This window comes from Venturia canescens, chromosome 5, assembly GCF_019457755.1.
Source record: "Venturia canescens isolate UGA chromosome 5, ASM1945775v1, whole genome shotgun sequence".
NCBI classification, from domain to species: domain Eukaryota; kingdom Metazoa; phylum Arthropoda; class Insecta; order Hymenoptera; family Ichneumonidae; genus Venturia; species Venturia canescens.
In genome coordinates, this window is record NC_057425.1 from 9,185,002 (window position 1) to 9,209,968 (window position 24,967).

At 42.0% G+C, this 24,967-nt stretch overlaps 2 protein-coding genes across 2 annotated transcripts in view; one reads left to right on the top strand and one right to left on the bottom strand.

The window, feature by feature from the left end:
- The first annotated feature begins 11 nt into the window (after positions 1 to 11).
- Positions 12 to 1,480, top strand: mRpL30 (mitochondrial ribosomal protein L30). The gene is made up of 3 exons (XM_043420213.1): positions 12 to 405; positions 488 to 614; positions 1,125 to 1,480. The coding sequence occupies exons 1-3, from the start codon at positions 290 to 292 to the stop codon at positions 1,407 to 1,409; spliced, it is 528 nt and encodes a 175-aa protein (XP_043276148.1). The 5' UTR covers positions 12 to 289; the 3' UTR covers positions 1,410 to 1,480.
- Positions 1,481 to 1,536: 56 nt separating this feature from the next.
- The window catches only part of PsGEF (Protostome-specific GEF), a 37,300-nt gene continuing 13,869 nt past the window's right edge, over positions 1,537 to 24,967 (bottom strand). The window contains exons 2-16 of the mRNA XM_043420214.1: positions 18,938 to 19,209; positions 18,115 to 18,764; positions 16,986 to 17,812; positions 14,605 to 14,848; positions 12,813 to 12,867; positions 11,621 to 11,911; positions 10,785 to 11,105; positions 8,592 to 9,007; positions 8,038 to 8,250; positions 7,593 to 7,952; positions 7,350 to 7,461; positions 6,687 to 7,120; positions 6,323 to 6,544; positions 5,525 to 5,867; positions 1,537 to 4,947 (exon numbers count right to left, since the gene is read on the bottom strand). Of these exons, the coding sequence (XP_043276149.1) occupies positions 4,687 to 4,947; positions 5,525 to 5,867; positions 6,323 to 6,544; positions 6,687 to 7,120; positions 7,350 to 7,461; positions 7,593 to 7,952; positions 8,038 to 8,250; positions 8,592 to 9,007; positions 10,785 to 11,105; positions 11,621 to 11,911; positions 12,813 to 12,867; positions 14,605 to 14,848; positions 16,986 to 17,812; positions 18,115 to 18,764; positions 18,938 to 19,209 (5,021 nt within the window). The 3' untranslated portion in view covers positions 1,537 to 4,686. The remainder of the gene's footprint in view (positions 4,948 to 5,524; positions 5,868 to 6,322; positions 6,545 to 6,686; positions 7,121 to 7,349; positions 7,462 to 7,592; positions 7,953 to 8,037; positions 8,251 to 8,591; positions 9,008 to 10,784; positions 11,106 to 11,620; positions 11,912 to 12,812; positions 12,868 to 14,604; positions 14,849 to 16,985; positions 17,813 to 18,114; positions 18,765 to 18,937; positions 19,210 to 24,967) is intronic.

The following is a 24,967-nucleotide window of genomic DNA, read 5'->3' on the forward strand; positions in this document are numbered from 1 at the left end:
TCCACATCCACCCTTAACTCCTCTGTTTTCTGACCGACAACACGAGAGATTTGTGTTGGGGTTTCGGATTTTCTTGATATTAATTTCTGATTTAATTCGTGTATATCTTCGCTGTCATCAAATCGCATGCCATCGATTGTGTCACTCAAATTTTAAGTGACCATTTAATTAGCTTGCCAAAACGGAAATCGTATCGAATGATACTACCCGCTGTAAATTGCCTAACCCCGAAAATCAAAATTTTTAGAGGTTAAAAGTGATAAACCATTGAATCGCCGGATTTTGAAATATGTCTAACTTGTTTAAAGTTTTGTATACTCAAGTGCGTTACTACAAAGGTCAGAAACCGAAAAAATTGTGGGCCAAGGATGGTGTTAAATATGGACTCGTGACTTATTATCCTCGGTAAGTTTTTGGCTCATTAAAAGTTCAACTGTTTTTCTTGAGTACAGCACCAAAAACCTGATTTATAAACTAATTTTTCTAGGTATCCTGATCACCAGGATCCTCCAATCACACCCACAAAACTTCTTATGATTCAACGTGTGAAAAGCTACAAAGGCAATCCCTGGTGGCACAAAAAGGCTCTTGATATGTTGAAGCTCAATGATCTGGTAAGTTCATAGAAAGATTATTATTTTGTTATCGTCCAATAAATTGGGATCAATTGAAAGAATACAAATTTTGGATGATTTAAAGTTTTCTGGTAAATGAAATAATCCACGAAACATTTTCACGTGGATACTTTTGTTTATCAATAATTTTTCATTTGTTTTCATGAAAAAACAAACTAAATCATCTAGAGCTGATATTTTCTACTTGTTTGAGAAACATTTTTGCAAAAGAGCAGGTTGCAATGTTCTCCTATATTTTTTTAGGACTTTAATTTTGCATCTATGACAGTGGAGTTTGAGGTTCAAGTATTAATAGCTTTTCGAATGGTAGCGATCAAAGCACGTTGGATAGACTTTCCGATTTGAGATCTTGTTACGAAATTGAGTTTTTAAAAATGATAATGAGAGGATACCCTTCATAATATTTGCAGAATGGCAAGCATTTTAACTTTGCTGAATGTAATAATTATTAGGTAAAAATCCTGAAAAAAATCTCATCTATATTTGCAGAACTCAGATATTGCCATTGTGAAAAATACACCGCAAATGTGTGCTTTCCTCTGGAAAATCAAGCATTTGCTAAAAGTGACACCAATAAACACACCGGAGCAACTTCCTGACGAGACAAAGTGCAGCACTTGGCTTCAAGAGAACGGCGACCTTTTGGTGGCTCCCAAAATCGATCCTGCTCGAGAAGCAGCCACACAAGCTTTCATAACGGATCGAAAAAGAATGGATCGACCTTATCTCAATGACTGGATGCGAAGGAGCTGGCTAAATGGTTACAATCATTAAAGAAATATGGGTTCGAACTTACCGAACTTGCTGTACATTAAAGAGGAGAAAAATAAATAGCTTTCAATTGATGTGAGGAAAAGTTGGGAGCTTTTTCCAGAGTTTGCAGGAAATTTACGTGAGACGCTTGAACAAATAGTATAATTTATTCGTACTTGGAGATCGACCTTGCGAGGCCCCGTTTACAATTTTAAACAGTCAATCTTGTTATCATTTTTTAGTTCTCGTTCCTATCGACTTTCATATGTCGATCTTTTTTCATCGAGATCCTCGACGATCAACCTTTCTGTACAATTGAACTGGGTAAAAGTGCCGCTTTGGGTCAGTCGTGCGGACCTACTTAATGGCTCGAAATTAATCATTTTTTTTCTTTAAGAATGCTTCAAGCGCAAAAATCCCAAATCATTATTTCTCCTTATTTTTTTTATTCTTCGTGGACGTTTCCATCGGTTATTCCAATTCGACTGTACAAAAAATATCCGACGAAATAGCCAATTTCGTGGTTAACTTGCAGAAAAACAGTTTCATCTCGACAGAAACAAACAATTTTACAGCTGTCTTATACTTTTTCCCTCAAACTCTTTTTAAAATTCTTTCTCGAAAGTAAAGTTATCCACGATCTCAAAAATTCTTCAATTTCTTTGATTTCCCATGTAAAATGATTTCTGTTTGAATTTCAGATTGATATCAACTGTGGGTGGGAACATGTACACGCGAAGTATTCTCAATAGATTGTAATGATAGATAGCAAACTCGTAAGTGATGTAGAACACGAGAAGATATTTTGTCGTTCGTCATCGCAGAGAATTCTATGATTAGACTATTACTCAATTTCAGCCACGATTTAATAACTATGATCTAGGCCATTGTTCATCTCCCCTAAACGCGAGAGGCGAATTTTTTTCGTATTTAATAGTGTCTATAACGAAAAAAGTAAAAATCCAACAAAACCTACGACGCCTATAGGCCAAATATCGTTCGCAAACACGAAGTTTCGATCGCAAACGAAAAAGTTTCTACTCTCGATTGTATCATCGGTAATAATCGTCACGGTCTCTAAGAGAGCTCTTTTTTCACTTTCTACTTTCGAGTCCTGGCTCTAATTTAATTATCTCTCACTCGCTAACGAGCCGCGAAAAGCTCTATTTCGGAAACGCAAAAATGTTTGTACGGGGCCTCTTACAGGGAGCCTTTTTTTTACTGAGATAAGATTTACGGAAAAAGTTCTTTTTTTCCCCTCATTCTCGTATTATTAATAATGAATTAATCTGAACATTTTGGAAGTCCTAGATAATAATAATAATTGAAAATGACACTTTGTTTGCGCGAGATTGCTTCAACAATTTTTCTCCCTTCTTCGATCATCATCTTTCGTTTTTTTTCTCATCGTATTTTTCATTGCGAATAATTAGCTACAAAAATCTTTCGTCTCTGAACGTTGCTTTTTACGCTGTGCCTCGTACAATTAATTCATAGAGATCTTATATTCTAATAATAGAGATTGTATTTCTGCCTTTTGAAAACGAGTCTCTTTCATATCAATTGAAAGAAAATCGATGAACGATTCGACAACGCCCAACGCCTTCGCGCTCAATTACAATATTTTTTCATTCGAATATGAAATATTTCTGTTTTGTTTTATTTTTTTTATTTTTCTCTTTATTATTCTTACTGAAGTAGGCAATTATTCTCTCGAATCTTCCATTCTCATTGATTCTCTTCTTAAACCTTTAATTGATCGATCAAATATCCACTGTTCAAGTTATCTTAATCGATTTATATTTACTTGAGTTTATTGAATTAATTGATTGATTTTCAAGGGTCGCACGAAATATCGAGCTGACGATAATTTTTTGTTTACAGGTGAGAAAACGTATTGTTTTTGTTCTTCAACGAGTAAAAAGAAAAATTCTGGGCGGATTTTCTGTTTGTTTATTCGAAGCCGTAGAAAATTTACGATTTTTTCTTTGGACGGTGGAGCGAAACGAATAATTGAGCGGATAACCAGGATCGATATTCGATATGTCTTCATGGACATTTTTATCTGGTGATGCTTTTCGGTCAGGTGGAGTGCGGATATTGACGGAATTATCGTTAGCCAAATAAAACGACGGACACCTCAGCTCTTAAGGCAAAGAGAAAGGTCACGAAAAGTGTTGGAAATTTTCGACCAAATTATTCTCTAAGTTCGTTATCATCGAAAGCAAAAAATTGCTTTGAACGATGAAGTGTTTGATGACTTTTATTCTGTCACGATGATCGAGTATCCCTTAAGAATAACGAGTGCAAAAATTTTCAAAATTTCGCGTATTGATAAGTGACTTAAATTTTTCCTCAGTGTTGGTTAATCGTTTTGGCGGATGTGACGTTTCATTCACCCCGAATTGGATTTCCTGCGGCTTCTCAATTTCCAAAATCTTCGATCTCTGGATGTGTGATGAATGGAAATGGTGTTTTGGGGCTTGACGTTGCTGGCGCCGTTCTTTTCGGGCATGTACATTCTCAGCAATCTCGTGGCTCTTTCTTCCTGAGAACGATCAGCCGATTTGCCACTGAGGAAGCCCAGCAGTTTGATGCTCCGACGACGGATTCTTAATCTCGTCAGAAGACTAGTTTCCCGCGGTCCACCGGGAGCATTTTCGTCCAAATTTTCTTCAGTGACATCCTCCAATCTTTCGGATCGACGTCTCAACTGCTCGAGATGTCTTCTCCGCTCGAGTTCAAGGTCGAGTTTCCTCAGGCGTCTTTTCTCGGTGGACGGACGTCTCTCGTTCGTGTATTTCCGGCTCGGATCCGGCTCGAGTTCTTTATCCAACGAGGAGTCACCGCTCGAGGACATTCGTTCGTTTCTTCGAGCTATCGACTCGAGCTCTTCGAGCCTTGCCAAGTTCCTCGCCTCTCTCGTGTCTCCGGAAGCCTTTGGAGAGCTTTCCGAGCCTTTGGCACAATCCTCTCTTTGGAGTTCTTTGGAAGATATCGTGCTAGCCTTTCGGACTATCGCTTGGGCAATGTCCTCGTCGACGTCTGACAACTTTCGGTGGAGATCCAAAATTTTCCGACGAAAATCTTCGTCCTCCTTCTCCAATCTCGCGAATATTTTATCGTGTTCTCTCTGCACTTTTCTCACGTCGTCTTCCTTGAATTCCTTCTTCATTTCCGCTCTTTCGGCCTCTTCGTATTCTTTTAATTCTTGCTCTTGTTGCTGCTCCTCCTCGTCCTCTTCTTCCTCCTCTTCTTCGTCGTCGAGTTTCCTCGAGGTCTCGACGTGCAACCTCTGTCACCACCATCCCACCTGGAGCTTGCCACTCCCCGGCGAATCTTCCTCCTCCGGAAGCGGCTCGAGCCTCCGACGACCCAGGAAACACCGAAGAGAACCCAAGCTCCCGCCGCCTGTGCCGCCCAGCAAATGATCCATGCTCAACTCCGGCAGATCACAGTCGTCCACGTCACCCTCCAGCACGTCTTGATCGTCGTCGTCATCGTGATTCAGACTCAATCCGTAGTTGTCCTCACCCGTTATGTTGCCGTTCGTCGACGGCTACGAGACACGTCAGTCAGACAGGACCGGTCGCTCAGGGAGCTACTGATTCTTTTGGGAAACAGAGGGCAAGCGTTTGTTCTCCTTTGCGATCATGCAGAAAGGCGTGCGAAGCTTAAACCAAACTTTTTTCCAATATTTTTTGTTTCTTCCTTTCATTATGAAATTTCGGAATACTTTAAATGATTTTTGTGCATTTTTGTTCCCAATAAATGATTCTAAAGGTACTGCAAATTATTTCAAGCATATTTTCATCTCGTTCGGTTTGAAAAATCAAATTTCTTTTCTAAAATCATTTTTTCAAGATCCCAGACAAAACTTGTATTCGGAATTGTTTCAAAAATATTTGGAAGGCACGACTCAAGGAATTTCTGGATAAATAAATGCTCATTTTTGTAATAAACCAATAATTATTCAAAAATTACTTTTCAGCTGACGGCCAACTTCGTACTCATGTTTGAAAAAGCATAAAAATTTACGCAAAGCATCATTCAATTAGTAAGCGCAAGTACCTTCGAAGCATTTGAATTTCGAGTGGATGGAGATAAGAAGAAATGGAATGATTACGATAACCTACCGGACTGGCCGTGAAACTTTCATCGTCGGGGCCGCCTGAAGTCGGAGTGCCCCAAATGTCGTCACCGGAAGTGCCTCCGGAAGTAGTACCCTCCTCGTCGTTTGGATCGAGGGAAAATTCTGTTCTTTCCGGTGGCACCGGTGGCTGCAGCAAATACCCTCCGACACCCTCGCTCAATTGCTCCAGGAGGACCATCTTACTGACGACAAAATTGCTCGCTCTCGTTGTCCACGCTCGCAAACCGGACGGTGGCGATTCAAGGTCACGATTATCCTCGTCTCCTTGTTCGTCGATCTCGTCGTCCTGATCCAAACTGCTCATCGTTCCGAATCGACGCAGAGCTCTTTAGCCACAAAAATGTTTCTCGTTGAGAGTTTATCTTCCTCATTTCATTACAATCGAATCGAAAATCGATGGAGCATCAACATTTTTTTTCAAGCATTTTAACGACGAAACGATCAAACAACAGAGTTTCTAAATTTCTAAAAGAAAAACCGTTTTATCGTGTTCAGTAATCATTAACACGAATCGTTTGTTCCCGTTAAAGTTGATGTGTATAATAAAGCGAAAGTCCCTTCTTTTCTGGACTCTCAGCCTCGAATCATGAAACATTGTTTTTCTTTTACTGGCGAAAATTCGGAGATATTTAGGTTGTTTACAAAACTTGGCTCGAGTGCAAACGATCCGCGTTCATATATTTCTAGAATAGCCAAATAATTGAGCAGCAAAGAGTTGAAAGTACTCGAAAAATGATGAATAAATTTGGAAAAATGTGGAAGATAGCCCCGGAAAATCTACCTGTAAGGTGGTTCTCCGTCGCAGTCCAAATCATCTTCGCTGCCATCTTCGGTATTTCCATCGGCAGGTGTGCAATTGGAGCTATTGCGACCAGGACTGTCGTGTGGTCCAGGTCTGAATCTGTGGCTGGTACAAAGATCAGGGGTGGGCGGTAAGATCGAGATTTTGGGGGGTAGAGGCGAGAAGGGATCCCTGAGCAGAGGTGGAGTCGGGCATCCTGACCTGGATGGAAAGAAAGTCGGTCGTTAGCCATCGCTGAATGTTCACATAGAACGAGTGATAATAATGATAAAACGCCATGAAATAATTTGATTGATTGGTAGATGATCGTTCACCGCCCAGGGCGAGACTCCACCTGTGGCACCTTCTGCAGATGCTGATGGCGCTCGTTCCCGTAATGTCCTTGAGGCTTCCGCCACCTTGAAAGAATCCGCCGTTTTTTCTGTTCGCAGTAACGCTGTTCGATTTAACTGTGCTTAAACTTGCGCTCGACGCGGTGCTCTGTTGTTCGACGTCCGAATTCATGGCGATTTGTTCCTCGACGACGTTCTCCGGGTTGTGGACAGCCGCGCTCACCGGTGAACTCGATTTCGGGGCTCTCGCCGCGAGCTCTTCCCGCGTCCATTCTTCCAGCGGTATTTCGTGGTCGGGTGGCGGTATCTGATGGGAATTCCTGACCCATTGCGCCAGGTGATTGCTGTCCGAGTGCTGGTTGACGTTGTTCTTCAGTATGCTGTCGAGACACTCGCCACGTAATCGATCGTGCTCCCGGTGCGGGGAGTTACCGGATGTCGGGATCTAATAAGGGCCATAGAAAATGAAACGGTACGAAAAACGGTGACGAACACGTTCCATGAAAAATTTCAACAGAACGGTAAAGCCCTTAAAATATAAACGAAATTACAAAATCTCATGAATTAGCTAGCTCAGAAGTGTAAAAAATGTTTTTTTTTCTGTTACAGTGAAGAACGTGCCCCCCCCCCCCCCCCCCCCCGAGTGCGAGGAGAGTGAAGAATAAAAATGGTACCTGAGGGCTTGGGGCCGATTCGCAGGCAGTGGTGAAGTTGCTACCAGTGAATGGACTCTCCTCGGGACTGCCGAGGCTCGGTGTACCCCCACAGCCTGTATTCACATAGATTCTAAAATAACGATATAGTTAGAGGGTAGGAACACAACGACAGACGGACCGAAAGGGCTTGGAAGGAAAATATCGTCGAAATAAACGCGAAAAAAAAAACACAATGAGACTGCGGGGTGGGACCGAACTTACATTTGACGTTGTAGAAGATTGTGCCAAACGGCTTTGAGTTCGGGACTAGGGGCTCGTAGAACGAGGACTCTTCTCCGTGGTCTCCCATGCGGGCTGCAGCCCCCGCTATGGACCACTTCTAACTGGCCATTTTCGTTGTTCCCATTCGGCGTTATCGATACTTGGAGTCTGAATTCCGTCGGTCTTTTCCGGACGGTGAAACAGGCTTCCGCGATGTTCGATAACCTCAACGGCTCTTCTGTCACGAAAAGCACCCGGTCACGCGAAACCCGAGCGAAGACCAGAAGATCCGTCAGCAGCAACGCCCACGAGGGTTGGAGGCGACGACCTTCGACCTTCGCCAAAGCCCCACCGAAGAGCCTGCGCATTTTTCGTGCGTTTCTCTCAGTCAGTCACCCTCCATTATTTTCTACTCTTCTAATCATTTTTTTCCTTTCACACGAACCATTGTCTCCCCGGCATCGCCAACGTGAATGGCCTACATCGAGCAAACACCAGACGCGATTCCACTTCCTGTAAACTCAACAAGGGTCTTCCGGTGTCTCGTGGCGGCTCCATCACTCCCGCGTTCGCCGTTGCTTCTCTGTAGCCTTGCGCAAGGTCCCTCGCCTTCTGACAATTTCTCGGCGATGCTAGACCCACCAGCCTCGTCATTTCTCTGCATTATTCATTCTTTTCAGTATTCAATATCATTCTTACATTCCTAAATCAAATATTATCACAAATTCTTTAAATTCTTTCATCGAATCCTTCAAAAATTCAATTACAAATGAAAAGACGACTGTTCACCAACATTTCTTCCCCGTGGCTCGCGTTTTATTATCTTTTTACTGTTTTACCGTAAACTCAGACCTCCCCCAAGGAAAATTACTCCCCGACGATATTTTGAACGACCCGAGCCACGGCAAAGACTAGCGAAAATTTTGAACTCTCCGTGTCCTGTTTCAGCTCGACTCGGAACGATTCAACGTCAGAATTGAGAGGATGCTGGAGTCTCACCTGTAATGTTCAAGGGGAAGGAGCAAGACGCCCGTGATGTCGGGTCGCCTTTTGTGCGGCACAGCGGGTTCGCAGACCAGTTTGGAAAAGGCTGAGTTTCGTCTGAGAGCGACTAGTAAACAGCAGGCACGTTGCAAACCGCTCAAATATCTCCTGTAAGAGGCGGTTATTCTTGGCACGCGGATCAGATAAGACTCAACGCCACCGCCCTCGTCGCGAATCTCCTCGGAGAGTTTCACGAGTTCCTCGAGATTTTGAAAGAGGATGCTGTAATCGGTGGACGACAGAATGTCACGTCGATCGGCCAACGGTGCGAGAAACCGGGTCTGACCGCTTTTCAAGGTTGACCAATAACGGGCCTCGCGGATCAATAATTCCTCGTCGGGTGATGCGTCGGGGGCGAGGTTCGGAAATACCTGGAGATTATGACATTGCGATATCCTGTTGAGTGGCGATATCACCACTGGATCCTGTTGGGCGTAACTCAACGACGAACGTCTCCGTATCTCGGTCCTCGTCGTCGTCTGTGTCCACGTTTTTTTTTGTATTTTTTTTGTTTGTTGTTGTTGTTGTTGTTTTTTTTTTTATGCAGTCGTCATTCGTGCAAACAGACAATGAAAAAAAGAGCGTAAATGATAAACTTGCTAAAATCAGCGCTTTTCGTTCGAGTTTTTCATGCGCGCTCGCACAATACTTTTATTCGCTTCGTTCGCCGTTAAAGTAAAGGAAATGTGGGCAAAAAATAGCTCGGTTCTCTGCTGAATCTTGTCACATTTGCGGGACACGTCGGTTAAAACTTTGAAAAATCTTTGGCTCAATGCGGCAAACGGAGTCGATCGCTCGAATGATCGCTAACTTTTTATCCTTCTCTTTTATGAGATCGAGTCGTCAAAAGTTTGATGAAGCCCGAATCAACATTTTTTACGATATCAATGATGCGATGGACCGAAATTCATCGACAACGAACCCAGAATTGCTTGACGACTAATTTTCCTTTTTTCAGGTTCTCTTTTGAGCAGAATCCTCCCAACTCCCAGCACGAGTCGATAACAAAAAGCTCCAAAGATATTGGGAATGAAAAAGAAAAGGACTAAACGTCGAATAGGATGGAAGACGAAAGGTGAGGATAAAGAAATTTACAAAAAAGCCCAAACGTTTCTCTTGACTTCTGAACAAAACTTGTTGACAACAAAAATAATAATAATAATAATAATCATGATAATAATAATAATGGAACAAAGTACAAAAATAAAATAGTAGTTTCGCAACGAATCGCGGCAGCGTTACGAGCAACATTTCGCATACGTCGCAGAGCAATATCGGTTACGTGGAATAAAAAAAAACATACCAAATGAAAAAAAAAAAAAAAAATTAAACAAAAAATCAGATAATGAAACGGCGAGTAAAAAAAAATGATAAAAAACATTATTCACGACGACAATAAAATTGATCATTTTCAGGTAAGAAAAATTAAGCTCTGACTTCGAACGTGCGTACGTCAAAATGCGATATAATACAAAAAAAAAAACGTAGCATCGAAACATCGAATAAATATGATTAACGTATATGTACACGACGTAAAAAAAAAAATAGATTTCAGAAATATATATATAAATATATATCCAAATCCTCAATAATCGTCGCTGTAATTGAAACAAATAAAAAGTAAGAACAAATGGCAAAAGAAATTGTGAATCGAAGAATCGAGGTAACACAGCGTCTCGTTTTTTTCTTTTCTCTCGTTCTTCGTAAAATCCAGTGCTCGAGAATAATTATTCGCGCTAATAGCCTCTAAAGTTTGTTTTTTTACGCGCTATACACACTCGTGGAAACTCACGCACACATGGCAACGATGATTGTATACATTTCGTAAATAAATAATAAAATAATAAAATAATAATAATAATAATAATAATAATATAGTTAAACGTATACAGACGCAGAGTGAGGAAAAGCAATCGGGATTTCGAACCCTCTAAACTTAAAATCAAATAAAATCAGCTCTTATTGTTTTTAATAATAATAATAATAATGATAATAATAAAAGTAATAGCAGTAAAATTAATAATCGTCAATTTATAAAAATCTTTTTCTCTTTCTATCGTTTTTCTCTCTTATTTCAGGACTTTTGGTAAGAGATATCGAATGGTGTTTTTTTGTTTGTTCATCTTAAACTAAAACGCCCGTACCGACCTCGGCGGTGAAGGCGACCGCCGATGTTTGACCATTTTGGGAATGTTCGATGGCGGATTGGAGGGTGACGTTGACGACACTCGGCCTTTGTACTGACGATTGTGATGCTGCTCCTTTTCGATATACCTCCAGGATCAACTGGTTCGTCGCTGATTGTATCAACGAAAGGATATCTTCTCGTGGCAACGTCACGACGTTGCTCGTATCCACGAAAACCACGTGGTCGCCCGGCCTCAGACCTGAACGCTCCGCCGGACTTCCTGTGTCCACCCTTTCCACCCGGGGCGGTCGACCCCACGACAGGGAAAAACCCCATGGCACCTGGAATCAGGGAACGGTCAGTTGATCGAACGAGAATTTTTTTTCTGCCCAAAGTCTCGCCATTTTTTCTCTAGTTTACCCATCAGACTTTCCGATATTCCACGTTTTTATATCACAAAAAAAAATAGTAAAAAGTCTCACTTTTTCACAAAGTTATAAAACTTTGCTATCCAAAAATTGAAATTTTCATCCGATTAATCGACAAATTCTCGGTAACGAGTGCAGTGCTTTCACTGTTTCCTTTTGCAGTATTTCTGATGAAAATTACTGGCAACTTGGTCAAATCGTTTGCAGTAAATTTCGAATGGATTTCAAGTAGAATTACTATAAATTGAAATGAGTTTAAGTCGGTTCAAGTGATTCTAGGAAAATTTAGATTCAACCAAGTTTTATTGAAATTGAATTAAAATTTGATTGAAATAGTTGTCGGGATTTTCATTTTTTAAAACTATTAAATAATGATGAGTGTTTGCAGTTGAGAAAAACGTTCATGAAATTTTCAGCATCATACACACCTGGTTGACACCGCTCTGCCTTATCAATCGTCTCGTAATCGTACATGGTGTTCTACCACCCCGAGCCGTGAAAGTTGGATGGAGTGGCAGCCCCGTAAGAGGATCGAGGGGTTCGAGCTCGAGATATCTGAGATAAGTGAGATCGTCAGCTGAATTGGAATTGTTATTGTCCGTTTGCTCGACACCATCTTTCGGGAGTGGCGGGGATATTGGACAGTCTTGGGGTAGACCCGAGTAAGGGGTGCTCGTGTTTCGGCCTGAGCCAGCTTCCAGAGGGTGCCATGTTGCTTCCTGCTCAGAAAATAATTCGTCAAATCCAAGTTTTGGATAAAATTAACTAAAATAATCTTGGCGATGTGAATAACGATGAAATGAAGGAAAGCGCGATGGGAAAGTTGCGAAAGACGGAAACGAAAAGTGTCGAATTGATAAACGAGATAAAATTTGAGTCGCCACCGAATCAACAGAATCGAAAAATCTTGAGTAGAACTCCAGCGACGAAAAAAGCGACGCAATAAATAGCGACGACGATCATTCTCCAGCGTGTTCAAAGTGAATCATTCCATAGAAAACGGTCCCCCGAACGCGATAACTTCGGTGTGCACAGTGTTAAATTTCCGATTTCTATAAACCCGCTGTTTACAGATAATGAGCAAAGTATTTTCGTCACGAATTCTCGGCCCCCCACGATCCGCAACCACAAACTTCCCGAGTCGATCTGAACGGACCGGAAAAAAGGCTCGGGAAGTCTTTGTCAAACACGCACGACCGCGGCGATGGTCGCGTGTAATCCACTTAACCCTGACCTTAAGCGACTGAGGGAAGACCCTCATCGAAGAATTAGTTTTCCGCACTATAAAATTGGTTTCTCGTGTAATTAAATTGCCGCTTATTTTTGCCTAAAGTTTCCAACACTCCGATAGATTGAGTGGGTCCCAGCTTTAATAAAATGATCAAAAAAATTCTTCATTTTCCGGATCGGTGGTGCATTTACTTTTGCAAATTACCACGCTTTCGCAACGTCATTAATTTTTTTATTTTCTTCATTCATAAAACTGGAGTTTATCCTTCGTCGTATTTATTTTCCCATTTATCTTCCTTTTCGCATTTACTTTCAAGCAAAATTTCGACCAAGAATAACTGGAGCACGCTCATTATGTACGAAGCTAGGGGATGAACCGTGTCGGCTTACCTTGTCCTGAGCCAGGGGCAGGGGTAAAGTCATGCAGCCCAGCAGCTCGCTGCGCCTGAAACACGCAAGGATTTCAAATTAGTTACCTTCGTAATCGTCCATTGGAATGCTCCACTTTTCATTCAATATTTATTCAATTTAATGATCGTACGTGCAACGTTTTTTTTGGTGCAACTTTTCATTCGTTGCGCATTACATTTTCTGAATAATGTATAAATAATGAATAGGTAAATTATTGTTTCCACGATGTAACTTTTCTTCGTTGTTTTTTAATTAATCGTCGTTATTAACTCTTCATTTTATTGATTTTCCTCGGCCTGCTAAGTTTCATGAATTGTCAATTTCTCAGTGTCACACTCTCTTTGACTTTTGGATATCCAATTTTTGAACAAATAATCAATTAATGATTTTCGTCCATTCGGTTCAAACTGCGGTCTTTAAAAGTCCTCTCGTTCTTCCGTCTTAACAAATTCTTTTTTCACTTTATTGCAGAACGTCGGTACTAACTTTGAATTCGTTTTGCAATGTTCACTATTAATTTCCCACAAAAATAATCGCTTTAGTTCATCTTCGGACTAAGAAATCGCGAGTGTTATTCAAAAATGGGGAAAAACTCGTCGTTTGCAAGGATGAATTTGAATCAGAATTTGGTCGAATTTATTTTCACGAAAAATCGATCGAATGGTAGCCTTATAAAAGTGCATTTAAATCCAGGACTTTACATCGGTTCTCGAAGTTTTGAGCAGAGCAGCTGTCACGTGGTGGCGAAATATTTCCATACGAGAAGAAGGGTGAACGTATGGGAACAGGTTGAAAAGCATTTATTCATAGGGGGAGGTTTCCTCTAGCGAAGAGTTCGGTATTTCCCCAGCAGAGTCCGTTCAGCGTTCCCCAAACGGGGAATAAATATTTACAGGCACATTAAAGAGAATTGGAGAGGAGGAAAAGTGACGTTTTGAAAATTGGAAATTGAAAAATAAATTTGAATTTTAGTCTCGTTGAAGTGTCCCACGATGGAGGAAATTTCTATTTATAGGCAATTTTCCATAATGCATTTGAGGGTCTATATAGAACGCGAGAAGCGAGAGAAAACTGTCGATTCGCGGAAACATCGACGGTGCAATTTCCTCGTTTCTCGTATTCGTGTTAACCGAGAATATTTTTGCACGTGGGGATCTCGTCGCAGGATCGTGGAATGTGCGCAAGCGTCGTTGAAGAATCGATTCCCCTCCCGCGCGCTTCGTGTACCTCGCGGAATTCTCAACGAGAGTCTCTTCCTCCCTCCCCGGTCTTTTATTTCCCCCTCGGAGATTTTATCCTCTCCGTGTGTACTTTGCTCTCGAGTTCTCCCACGAATCCTCACTAACATTTCATTATTTTCTTCATCCTCGAAATAAGAGGATTCGCAAATAAATATACTCGACGAAGAGTCTTTCGCGGAGCCCCCAATCTCACCGCGTCTGATTCAATCGCTCCAAATTCCTTTTATAGTCTCTCAGAATTCATGAATCAGGCACTAGGAACTCCGCTAAAATATCACGTTTCCTCGAGTTATCTTGCGTCCTCAAAGTTGTGCCATGTTTTTCAAGTTTTCATATCATTCGTTCGACGTTTATTTCGTTAGATTATGGCTCATTTGATTTCACATTTGAGAGACAGAATTTTCGTTTCAAATACGATTAATTTAAAATGAAGTTTCGAGTAGTCGAGTTGCGATCAAAGTTTTAACACATTTCTCAAGTTCTTCATTGTAACGAGTGAAATTTTTCATTAAAATATGATATAAAGTTACCTCGCACGTCGATCGCGATGCCAGACAGCAATGTCCAGTGACGTAGCTCTTCTCAACGAATTATTGTTGGCCAATGGTGAGTAGGGGATGACGAGAGTCTCGTGAAAAACTGGATTTGGGGTAGCGCGATGAACTGCCGTCCTCTTAACCACCGAACCCTCGCCGCAGGGATTCTTGAGGCTCGCTTTGACGTAAGCGTGTATCGGCCCCTCGTACGTGCGTCGAAGATCCTTGCAACGTATCACTGCACAGCGTGCCACGAAACAGAACAAAAAATCACACACTTGAGCCGACGAGAGATCGCACACAGGCACACAAATAATACGAGAGATACGAATATATTGAAACGTTCACGAGACCAAAAAATCGCGCGAGAGTATTTTATTCAGCTTGACGAGAAGGATCAGAGGATGAGAGGATTAGCTTCGTTCTATGGGCGAGGGGAGGACAAGACACTGATAATCCATGGGGTCCGGGCGAAAAAATAACAAAGAGAAATTCCTTCAAAAGTTCACTAAAAATTGTATCAGAGTTACGCGAACAAAGGTATCGCTTTGATGGAGGAAATGATTTAAAAATTCACTGAGCCTTGTTTAAAAAAAAACCTAATCGTTCCCCACTTCGATGGGTGAAGAAAGTTATAAAACCAGTCGAAAACGTCTCTATCGTACCGAGTCTATTTTCGGTGTGTGCAGGGATTCCATTTCGAGGAGAATTTCTAGATCAATTGAAATTGATGAAAAAAATGATTGACGAGCGAATGAGAATGATTTTACTGCTCCTGAAAGAGAGCTTTACGACAAATAAATTGTTTGAGATGTTCGGGATGCCGAAAAGGGGCTAATTCAATTACGTAACAATAAAGTCGAGGGGTGGGTCTGAATTATCGAATAATTTGCATATATGTACAGCTATAATAATTCGGAGTAAACGAGAGCCGGAGGTTTTGGCCTTTTGGCCTAGGCTGTTCGTCGAGGCTGCCTTTGCACTCAGTGCACTCTCGCAGAGTCCGTCTTTCTCTTTGCACTGACGCTGAGTCCGAGAAGGGAGAAAGTGCAGAGAGAAAGAGGGAGAGAGTGGATCGAGTCTGTGTCCGACCAATGCGGCATTTATCTACTGTCGCGTCGGGGAACTTTCGTTCCACCACTTCGTCACACGTTTTCTTGTGCCATTGTTCGCCGAGTAATTGGACAACTCCTCGCTCTTTCTATCTCCGAATTCATGAGATAAAAGTTCGCTCAAACGTAGCGAAAAGCGTCCCTGGAATTCCCTCGGAGATGATCCTCCACCGGGTCAGCAGAAAACTTGTGAAAAAATCGAAAATAAAAATCAAAGATTCAGATGCCAGAAAGAATTTTGAAGATTTCTTTCGAAATCGTGAGCACTAGCGATTCACGGGCTGCTGTTACCGAGCACCATCGACTTATTTCACCACCGAAACATCCTCGGAGCACATGATTAAGGAGTGTGAGAAAAATAAAATCATACGAAATCGATGGGGTTAGGATTTAGACCTACTAACCGTGGCAAAGCACAACACTAAAAGGTCTGTGGGTTACTGGCACACTCTTAAGGCAGGAGCGCCAAGGCACACACGTACGAGCCGCGAGATGGCAAAAGTGGCGCGCCTGCGTTTCCCGGACGTACACAATTTCCCCCAGCTTTCGACTATGCGCGATCAACTTCCGAGGAAACCGTTCCGGGCTCGGTGGGGGTAGAGTTTCTCGCGAATGCGCCTCTCACCGGTCTAGCAACCCTTCAACCAAAGCTTGCACGACGGAGGGGATGAAAATTGAGGTATCCCTGGCTCCCAGGAACGTGCCGATCCCAACTAGTCGCCCTAATTTGCATCAAGCACTCTCTTCTCTGTTCACTGGCTCACAGATATTCCGTTCATGACGCAAACACTCTCTTCCGTCCCCGTCCCACTCTCCCTCGCTCTCCTTCAACTTTTGCTCAATTTTTTCTCATTTCACTCTGACAACAGGCTCGTAAAATTTTTGAGGGAATTTACTCCAAGCTTGAGAGAAAATATCGAGGTCGGAGGGGAGAAAAATTCATTAAGAAAAGTGGCCGAATGTTGAATGAAAAATGGGCTTTGGGGGCGACGGACTTTTGCAACATTTTTGGAATGTTTTTTTTTTTTCAATGAAATTCCGGCTGGTTCATTTCGCTGTGACGAATCGTCGAGACTTTCTTTTTAGCCAAAGAGAATGTACTTTCTCTCGAAATTTCACGAGGAGGCTTGAAATGTTTTTCTAGATGGCGTTCCTAAAAGATTATTCAGGTCACAGGGATGGAGATTTAAGGAGGAAAATAAAGAGGCGATTTTTGAAGGATATATTGTGATGGAAGATTGAATGAAATTGCAGAGAACTCACCGCGAACGTGCAGACTGTCCATAACGACTGTACACTCAATTTCGATGGAGCCCCTCGAATTAGAGGATCTCGGAGCCTCGTTCTCGGGGCTGTATTTGAGGCATCTTCTGACAGTAGCGACGAGAGGTGCTTCGGGTGTCTCGGTTACTGAGTGTAGGAAAGATTTGGAGCTCTGAAAGTCATCGATCATGGAAGATTTGGGGCTTTCCAGCTCCCACGAATTGATTTTCGTCGTATTTTCATCTCCTTTACGCTCTTCGGTGCTTTGACTGAATGAAATTGTTTTCGAGGCGGTTATCTCGCCGAAGGTTGAATCGAGGTCGGTCTCGAGGGCGAATTTCTTAACGTGACGATTCACAGCCTCGATACTCGGCACTTTTGTCTCGAGTATTTTTCTCTTACTCGTCGGACTCAAACTTCGCGAACGACGCTTTTTACTCGTCGACTCTTTACTTTCCCCCGGCTGATCTCGCTTCTGCCGCTTTCTTCTTATCCCCCGCTGTCGACGTAACGTAAACACACCCTCGGAATCGCTCGGCGAACGAAATGCCCAAGACATCGGTGACGGATCCTCCAATAATTGACTCGCCGAAGACACCGAACTGTCGTTGTGCGCCGCTTTTCCTTCGTCCACGAAACCCTCGTCCTCGCGCTCCCCTATTACCTCGTAAATATTCTCCTCCTTCTCCGTCTCCATTCGAGACGGATTTTCAATTTTTTCTACTTTTTCCATCGGTCTCGTTTCCTCCAACACCCTCCGCCTCTCCTCCGCATCGAGAATCAAAATTTCTGCTACCTTTTTCTCACTCGAACTCGTCCCTTGCCCCCTGGAGGAAGGCAATCAAATATTTTTTTTTCCATTCACTTCTCATTGCGAGCCAGAAGAATCAGGAAATTTGAGATGATCGACAGCCAAGTGATTTCATTACTCAAATTCATTAAAATTATATTTTAATTGAAACATTTTCATTAAATTTGGATTAAAAAAAAAACTAAATCATTTTTCATTTTCATTCAAATTGACGTTTTTTCAATTGTATTGGCAACAATTGAATTTCGAATAAGTTCTGATTGTAATGAAAAATCGATAAAATGAATGAAAATTATTTTAAAAAACTCATCAAATTACCTGTTCAGGACTTCGGTGACGGTGTTATCCATATTTTCATAATTGGATGCATCCTGATCGATCCTCATATGCGCCAACCTGCCTGCCAAAGGTGTTTGTTGCAAGGATTCGTCTTGACTCGTGTCGTGGGAAGGTCTCGATTGGCTGACGATTTTGGTGTGATAAGGAGTTCTGCACCGCGTGTGAAGTTTCGTGATTTTCGCTAGTTTCGGATGACACGGAGTTTTGGCATATTCCGAGGCTAGCTTCATCCTCGTTTCTCGATTTTGCGCGAAGAGTCTCGTTTTCGTGTAAGGAACGGACTCAGCTTCCATGACGTCTTCGGGACTTCCGGCCACGGAGATTTGATGGAAAAAGTCTGACACGTGCGACTGAAGATTTGCGCGCGCTTCGTTCATAACGTTCTGCGGCAATTCGTTGTTATTCGCCGGAAATGTCTTTGGATGGCCCTTCAGAAGGACGCTCGGATCGGTCGGTAACGTCATCGCCGTCGAGCACCGAGCTGCCCCGCTTCCGGCGAATAAGGTCAACGGACCAATGTCCGAATCTACTCGCGGCGTGCTCTGATAAAACGTTTCTGTTCTCGGCGATTTCTCGATTTCCGGTGCCACCGATTGTCTTTTCGCCGATCTGAGGTTTGGCTTCGTTGCCTGTAAATCGTCGCAAAATTACGGTTTTTTCTTCCGATTTCCTTTTTTTTTTAAAAACACTCATTTTTTCTTTTTTTTTTTTTTTAATTTTTAAAAAAACTTCAGAGTTACGGGAGCTCGAAAAAATAGAGAAACGAATTTCTATGTGCGTGAAAAAAATGAAGAAATCTTACGTGAAAGTACGCCCGAAGATCGCTCCCGTGGCTCCTGCATCTTCTTCGTCGACCAGGTGTGGGTTTGCTCGATGAATTTTGAGGGGCTTGTTGTACGTTTATCGTAGATCTCGAGGTTCCTGTGGGGGGTGTGTTGGAGAGATCACGAAAAGGCCTCCTCGATGCTGCATTTGACTTGTTGTTGTTCATGGTTTGATGCGATCCGGTGACTCCGGGATGGGGAGTCGAGCTCGCAGTCGACAGGGATCTTGATACTGTCCACTTCAGCATTTCTGATAGGATGAATAAAAAAAAAAAAAAAAACTACGTGAATACCGGTGAATAACCAAACGGTGGATGCTCGGATGGAGGTTTTTTCAGTAAATATTTTCATAGCTGAACGAATCTACGAAAAGTTGTCATTTTTATCACGTTTTCGTGAATTTTTCGTTTTAACGCTGTTTCAAAACACAAACGTACGAATTATGGAAAATTCAATGAAATCCCAGGATTTTTGGTATACGGATTACGATTCCGAGAAGAAATGATAACGGCAAAATTTTTGTTTCGTATGAAAATGGAACAATTTTCGTTGGGCGGAATCCAATTTTATATTCCATCCTCTGCCCTCTTGTCAATATTAACGGAGGAGGATTGTGTCCTCTGACCGGAAAAGGAGAGAGCGAGCAGGCTCGTGTGGCAGCCTCGAAATATTTACGGCTGACGTGTACGATTATCGACTGTCGATAAACGTTCAGTATATTCCGAGCAAAAAAAAAAAAAAAACAAGCGAGTATAAAAGCAGAAAAAATGGGGTCTGTCTGGTCCACGGGAGAGCTTTGAATTTTCGTCCGCATTGGAAACTCGACGTATCTTTTAACGCCACGTTTGATCCGCAGCTGCGGCAGAGGCCCTCGATTTTTTGGTGTCGTCTCGCATAATCGGATAAAGGGCTTTGCACGCCCCTTTTCGTTAGATAAATTAATTGAGGGATCTTCTCAGTAAAAAAGAGAAGAAAAAAGAAACACAGTCACATAAATATCTCAAAACTGAGAAATAGATAAACGGGTGGAACACCTGCAGGACACCCTCACAAACTATGGGCAGATGTCGAAGTGACGGGGAGCACCGACTATCGAGAGATTCGAATCAGTTTTAAGGCTCCAAACAATATCGTAAGCGCGAAGGAAAAACCTTATAGTGAAACGTCTGATAGAATCGTCGGGCGACGAGCGTGCCTAATTCGCTTCTTTCTTTCAACATTTTTTTCTGCCCACTCGACATCATCTCTCTCCAGATCGAAATCCACGTCCAAACGATTCGGGGATCGAATTCACGGTTTCTCGAGCGCTTCGTTAAGGTGCTCTGTCACTTGTTCAGTCGGTAAAAATCCTGTTGCACGGTTTATTCCGAGTAGCTTGATATTTAAAAGAAAATATGAGTTACACGCTATTCTCATTTTATCAGAGAAGAAGGTGTAACTTTTATTTTTCTCAAAAAATCAAGGGTGTCCGAGTAAACCGTGCAACCATTTTGCAGTTATCGCTCTCGCACTCGCGCAAGTGATAGATCACCAGCAAATGTGACGAGCCCTCCCAACGACCCTCTCTCCCAATCGATTCTGGAATCCATTTCCAGACTTCAGACCCAAAAAAATGACAAGGGAACTGAGCCAATATCGTCAAAATAGTTCGGCCGTTCGACAAAGTACGGTGAAGATCCGGGGCCTCTTACGGGGCAAAATTTTGAATTATTTCATTCCCAATTTTGAGTTCTCAACACGGTACCTCAAGGGGGAACGCACAATAATGTTAATTGTGAAAAAATTGTACGCTCTTCGAGCTCCGAAAAAGTTTATATCGCGAAGAAAATTTATCGCAGATTCCGTTCCTTTGAAAAAAACATTACCTACGCGGCTTTTAAAAAAGTAAACATGAAAAAAACTTTAGTTTCTGACGTGTCGAAAGCGGATGTCAGTCATTGCGTTGGACTGCTGGTAACAGCTGATTGAACTTCGGACAAATTCAGGAGAAATCGCGAGAATTTCATCAAATTCATTTTTGAGACTGACTCACGTGCTTTAAAGCATTTTATTTTACGTTTTTATGATAAAAATATTCTCAATGCAAGTGTTTATTAATTTTATTAATATAATTTATACTTGAAAATAATCAACAGAAAGTCGTTGGAAACTTTGAACCCACAAAAAAACGAGAATTCGATATTCAAAAAATATTCAATCCCACTATTTGCACCAAGCAAAAGTTTTCACCGGGATTCGTGCAAAAAAAGTTTGTTCACGTGTTCGAGCTCGGATCGTAGGCGACGAGGAGACTTCGTTAAGTGAACGTATACGCGTATATAATCTGTGACACGAACTACAGGCTTAATTAACTGTAACCACTACTTATACGTCGTCGTACCTCGAGCAGCAGGTTGTTAAACGTTTCCTCGAAGGAAATTGACGTCCTTACAGACAGGAATAGGGTTGGGCGTAACGCAAGCGTGTGTACAAAGTTAGAGGCTGCCCCCTCGTATTTGGCAAACACAAACTCACTCGCATCATTTTCTACTGGAAAATATAAACCCGCACATGCGGACGTAACGTTCAGCAAAGTCCGTAAACATTGTTATTTTTCGGTTTCGTGAAATATCCTTCTATGGAATGATGAAAAACGAGTATTATCGACACTTGAATGAACGGTCATCAAAATAGCACGGAGAACAGGAATGAATATGCTGGTGGGGAAAAAATGAGCGTAAAAATAGACGAAATGTAGGGGAGAGTTTTTTTTATTTATCCGTTCTGGTATAGACACGTTGTTTTGGAAAGACTCATGTGAAAATACGACCTCGAGGCGACGCGTATATGTACGTGAGTGAAGTTACAAAAACCACAATGGCGTGCACCTGTCGCAGCATACGGGATATAGTGAAACAGGTGAAGACTACGATATCTCCTCCTTCGCCTCTTAACAATTATACACCTGAGTCCCTCGGTTTTACGAGTTAGCACTATCCTCTCCTAGTCCATCTCTCAAGACGAGTAAAAGGCTCGAACGGACTTTCCCCTTTTTTGAGTAACTCTTAAGGCGCGTTGAATGACAGGATTTCAGGCTAATAAATTCGGAAAATGCGGTGGAAAACGTACTTGAGGTAAAGCTGCTGTTGTTGTCGGTAAATCGAGTTTGGGGGTGATGGTATTTGTTGAAAAACCATTTTCTTTCCTTGGAATCCCGAATGCTCGTTAGCTCGGTTTTTTTCTTTCTGTTAATTGGCTCTCAGGTCTAGTGAACCCAGGAAAACGTTCTGACAGGATGCCTAGTTTTTTGAGAATTCTCTTTGGTTTGTCAAATAATTGGATAAAAATGTAAGAGGAAAATAATTCGGGTACTCCGACTGTCAAAAAAGGATTCAATTTTCTTTGAAAGAAATTCTACGAAAATGAATTATTTTCCATCGCTGGGATTGAGATTCTGAAAAGTGGAGCACTCGAATCTCGGGAGTACTGAATGAAGCGCGAATCACCTGGCAATCATGAGAAACGAGATTGGCGAGAGTGTTTGGTAGCGCAATTACCTCGAGATATGTGCGTTGAATAATTCAACTCGTCGAGGGTAAGCGCATTCTCACGGAGGTGAGAAAAATAATCGAGCGTCCCATTAAAGCATCTCCGTTACGTTATTAAGCTCCTGCAATCTCAAGGTCGTTCTTCGAGCATAAAGAATATCCGCGAGGAAACAAAAATTGCAAGGAGAAACGAATGTGTGCATCTCCCTTAAGGTAGATCATGCCCGAAGGATCGTATTTCATGGGTGTCTAAATTCGATCGATTTTTACTCCTTAATTAACGGTATAATCACTTTAAATTTATGTCAGAGTTGTTTAATCGAAATTGTAAATAAATTTTTTCAACTTATCTCATGGCGAATGGAATTACGAGCCATTAATTAAGCGGAAATCCTTCACTGACCGAACCCGAAACTTCATTCGTCCCTGGCAAAAATACTACAGCTTTTTATGCAAAAATTCGCATTAGAGAGCGCAAAGGGAAAATACAATGGGAAATGGATCAAGAAAAAAGTGTTAATGACAGGAATGAGCCAAGCCAAGAAGAAACAAAATGCCGGAACAAGCAAACGTGAGGTTATTCGAGGACTCATTACCAATTTCGTTCAATCTTTAACGTAATATATATATTATTACTAGTGAGACAATCGTCTCGAATTTTTGTCCCAGACCTTCATTAATTTAATTATTATCAAGAGACTCGGTAGAGTCTCGGGACAAGTACATTGACGCAGCCCTGTCGTCTGCTGGCCCGAGGCTCTCGCCGAGACTTATACTTTTTCTGAATAAAACGATTCGCGGTGGTTGCTTTTCCATAAACTTCGTAAGAAGCGTTCATCCGTTGTATGAAAAGATAAACAATTTTTTACGCAGTCTCTATACCCCCGTGTATTTTTTTTCACATTTAAAGACGTTTATCTCAATAACCAATAAGCCGAGTCCTTTAAAATTTGATATGCGTGTGAGTCGACTAGCCATTTGAACTCTGCGTATATTTCAAGACTATTTAAAGAAAATCGTTTCGCGCATGAACTATCTTAATTTCGGTGTTGAATATCTCAGCATGAAAATCCATCGAGTTCCATTGTCTCGAGGACTCGGAGGGCGTGAAAATGTTTGCTTTCTCGTATTTATAACAATGCGTTAGGAGGAAAAAAAGGAGAATGAAATCGAACTATTTCCAGAAGGGTGAATTCTCGCGACGATTGTGAACTGAGGCAAATCTCGAACAGTTCAAATCTTTCATATATTTATATACACACATAAAATGTAATCAAAAAAAAAAAAAAATTCACACACTTTTGTACATATTTTAACGTGCAAAAAAGAATTCTCCTTCGTACGTGTCCACGTGCATGTGGACCCGAAATTTAGCGTGCTGGCTATATACAGTGCATTCTCATAGTTGTTTCGCACACTTTTGCGACCCCATGGTACACCAGCAGGTTTGAACTTTTAACGGTTCCTGTCGGAGGGGGGGCGAAAAAGCTAAAAGAGAGTAGCTCGTCGTATTGTGAGAAGTGGGTATAAAAATGCATTCATTTGCATACCAGGCTGTTGCCATGCACTTGAGCACACGCTCTCTTCTCCCTCTTATTTTTTTTTCACCCAAGAACCGAGTTCCTGCTTTCTGCACTTATCCGAACGTCGATACGTCCGACGCTCGAAGCATCGCATAGAAGAGTTTAGCTGCTGATCTAAACGCGAGAACGGAAAGGGCGTGCGAGTCGAATTCGACAGGCCGAAATCGCCTCCGCAGTGGCTTTTTCTCTGCGAGCAACGCCGAATCGAAAGGCACGTAGAAAGGCGTAAGTTCCGGGATTTCTCGATAAATTAAATCGTACGCGGTGTCCTTTTGTTTTTTAATCATTTGTCCGGGACCTTGGGTTACTGAAAACACGGGAATGGGCACCTGCCCATATGGCCAGAAAGTGAAAATGAGGGAGAAAAGGAGATGAAGAGAAAGAGACGGAAAAATGCCCATCTGGCTCGCGCGCGCGAGCGGGGTAACGTGCTTAACTTCACTGACGCGCTCCCCGTTCCACACCACCCCCTCGAATGCGCCTTTTGTCATATTTTTTTCTTCTTTCCATTATTTTTTCAAGAATTTTCATCGAATTCATTAATTCGATTGAATTTTTATTTATCATTTCAATTCATTCGTTTTACAATCATAGGGGGACTCACTCCTGACGTTTTTTGAATGCGCTTTTACTTTCGATTTGCGAATTTATTCAAACATTTTTTCTCCACTCGCTACACTTTTGGAGTCTCGTTTTTTCAACGCGACATGAGAATTTTCAAAGATTCTCCGAGCATTTTCCGTCTCCCGCTCACTCGACTTCGGTCCTACGAAATTTCGTACTTAAAATTCGTTTTCGTGCTCGAGGCACGCGTCCCCGCGATCCACCTTCGGCTTCCACGCGAGTCACGACGAGCCACCCTCTCGGCCTCCAAATTCTTGGGATCTTTTATTTATCG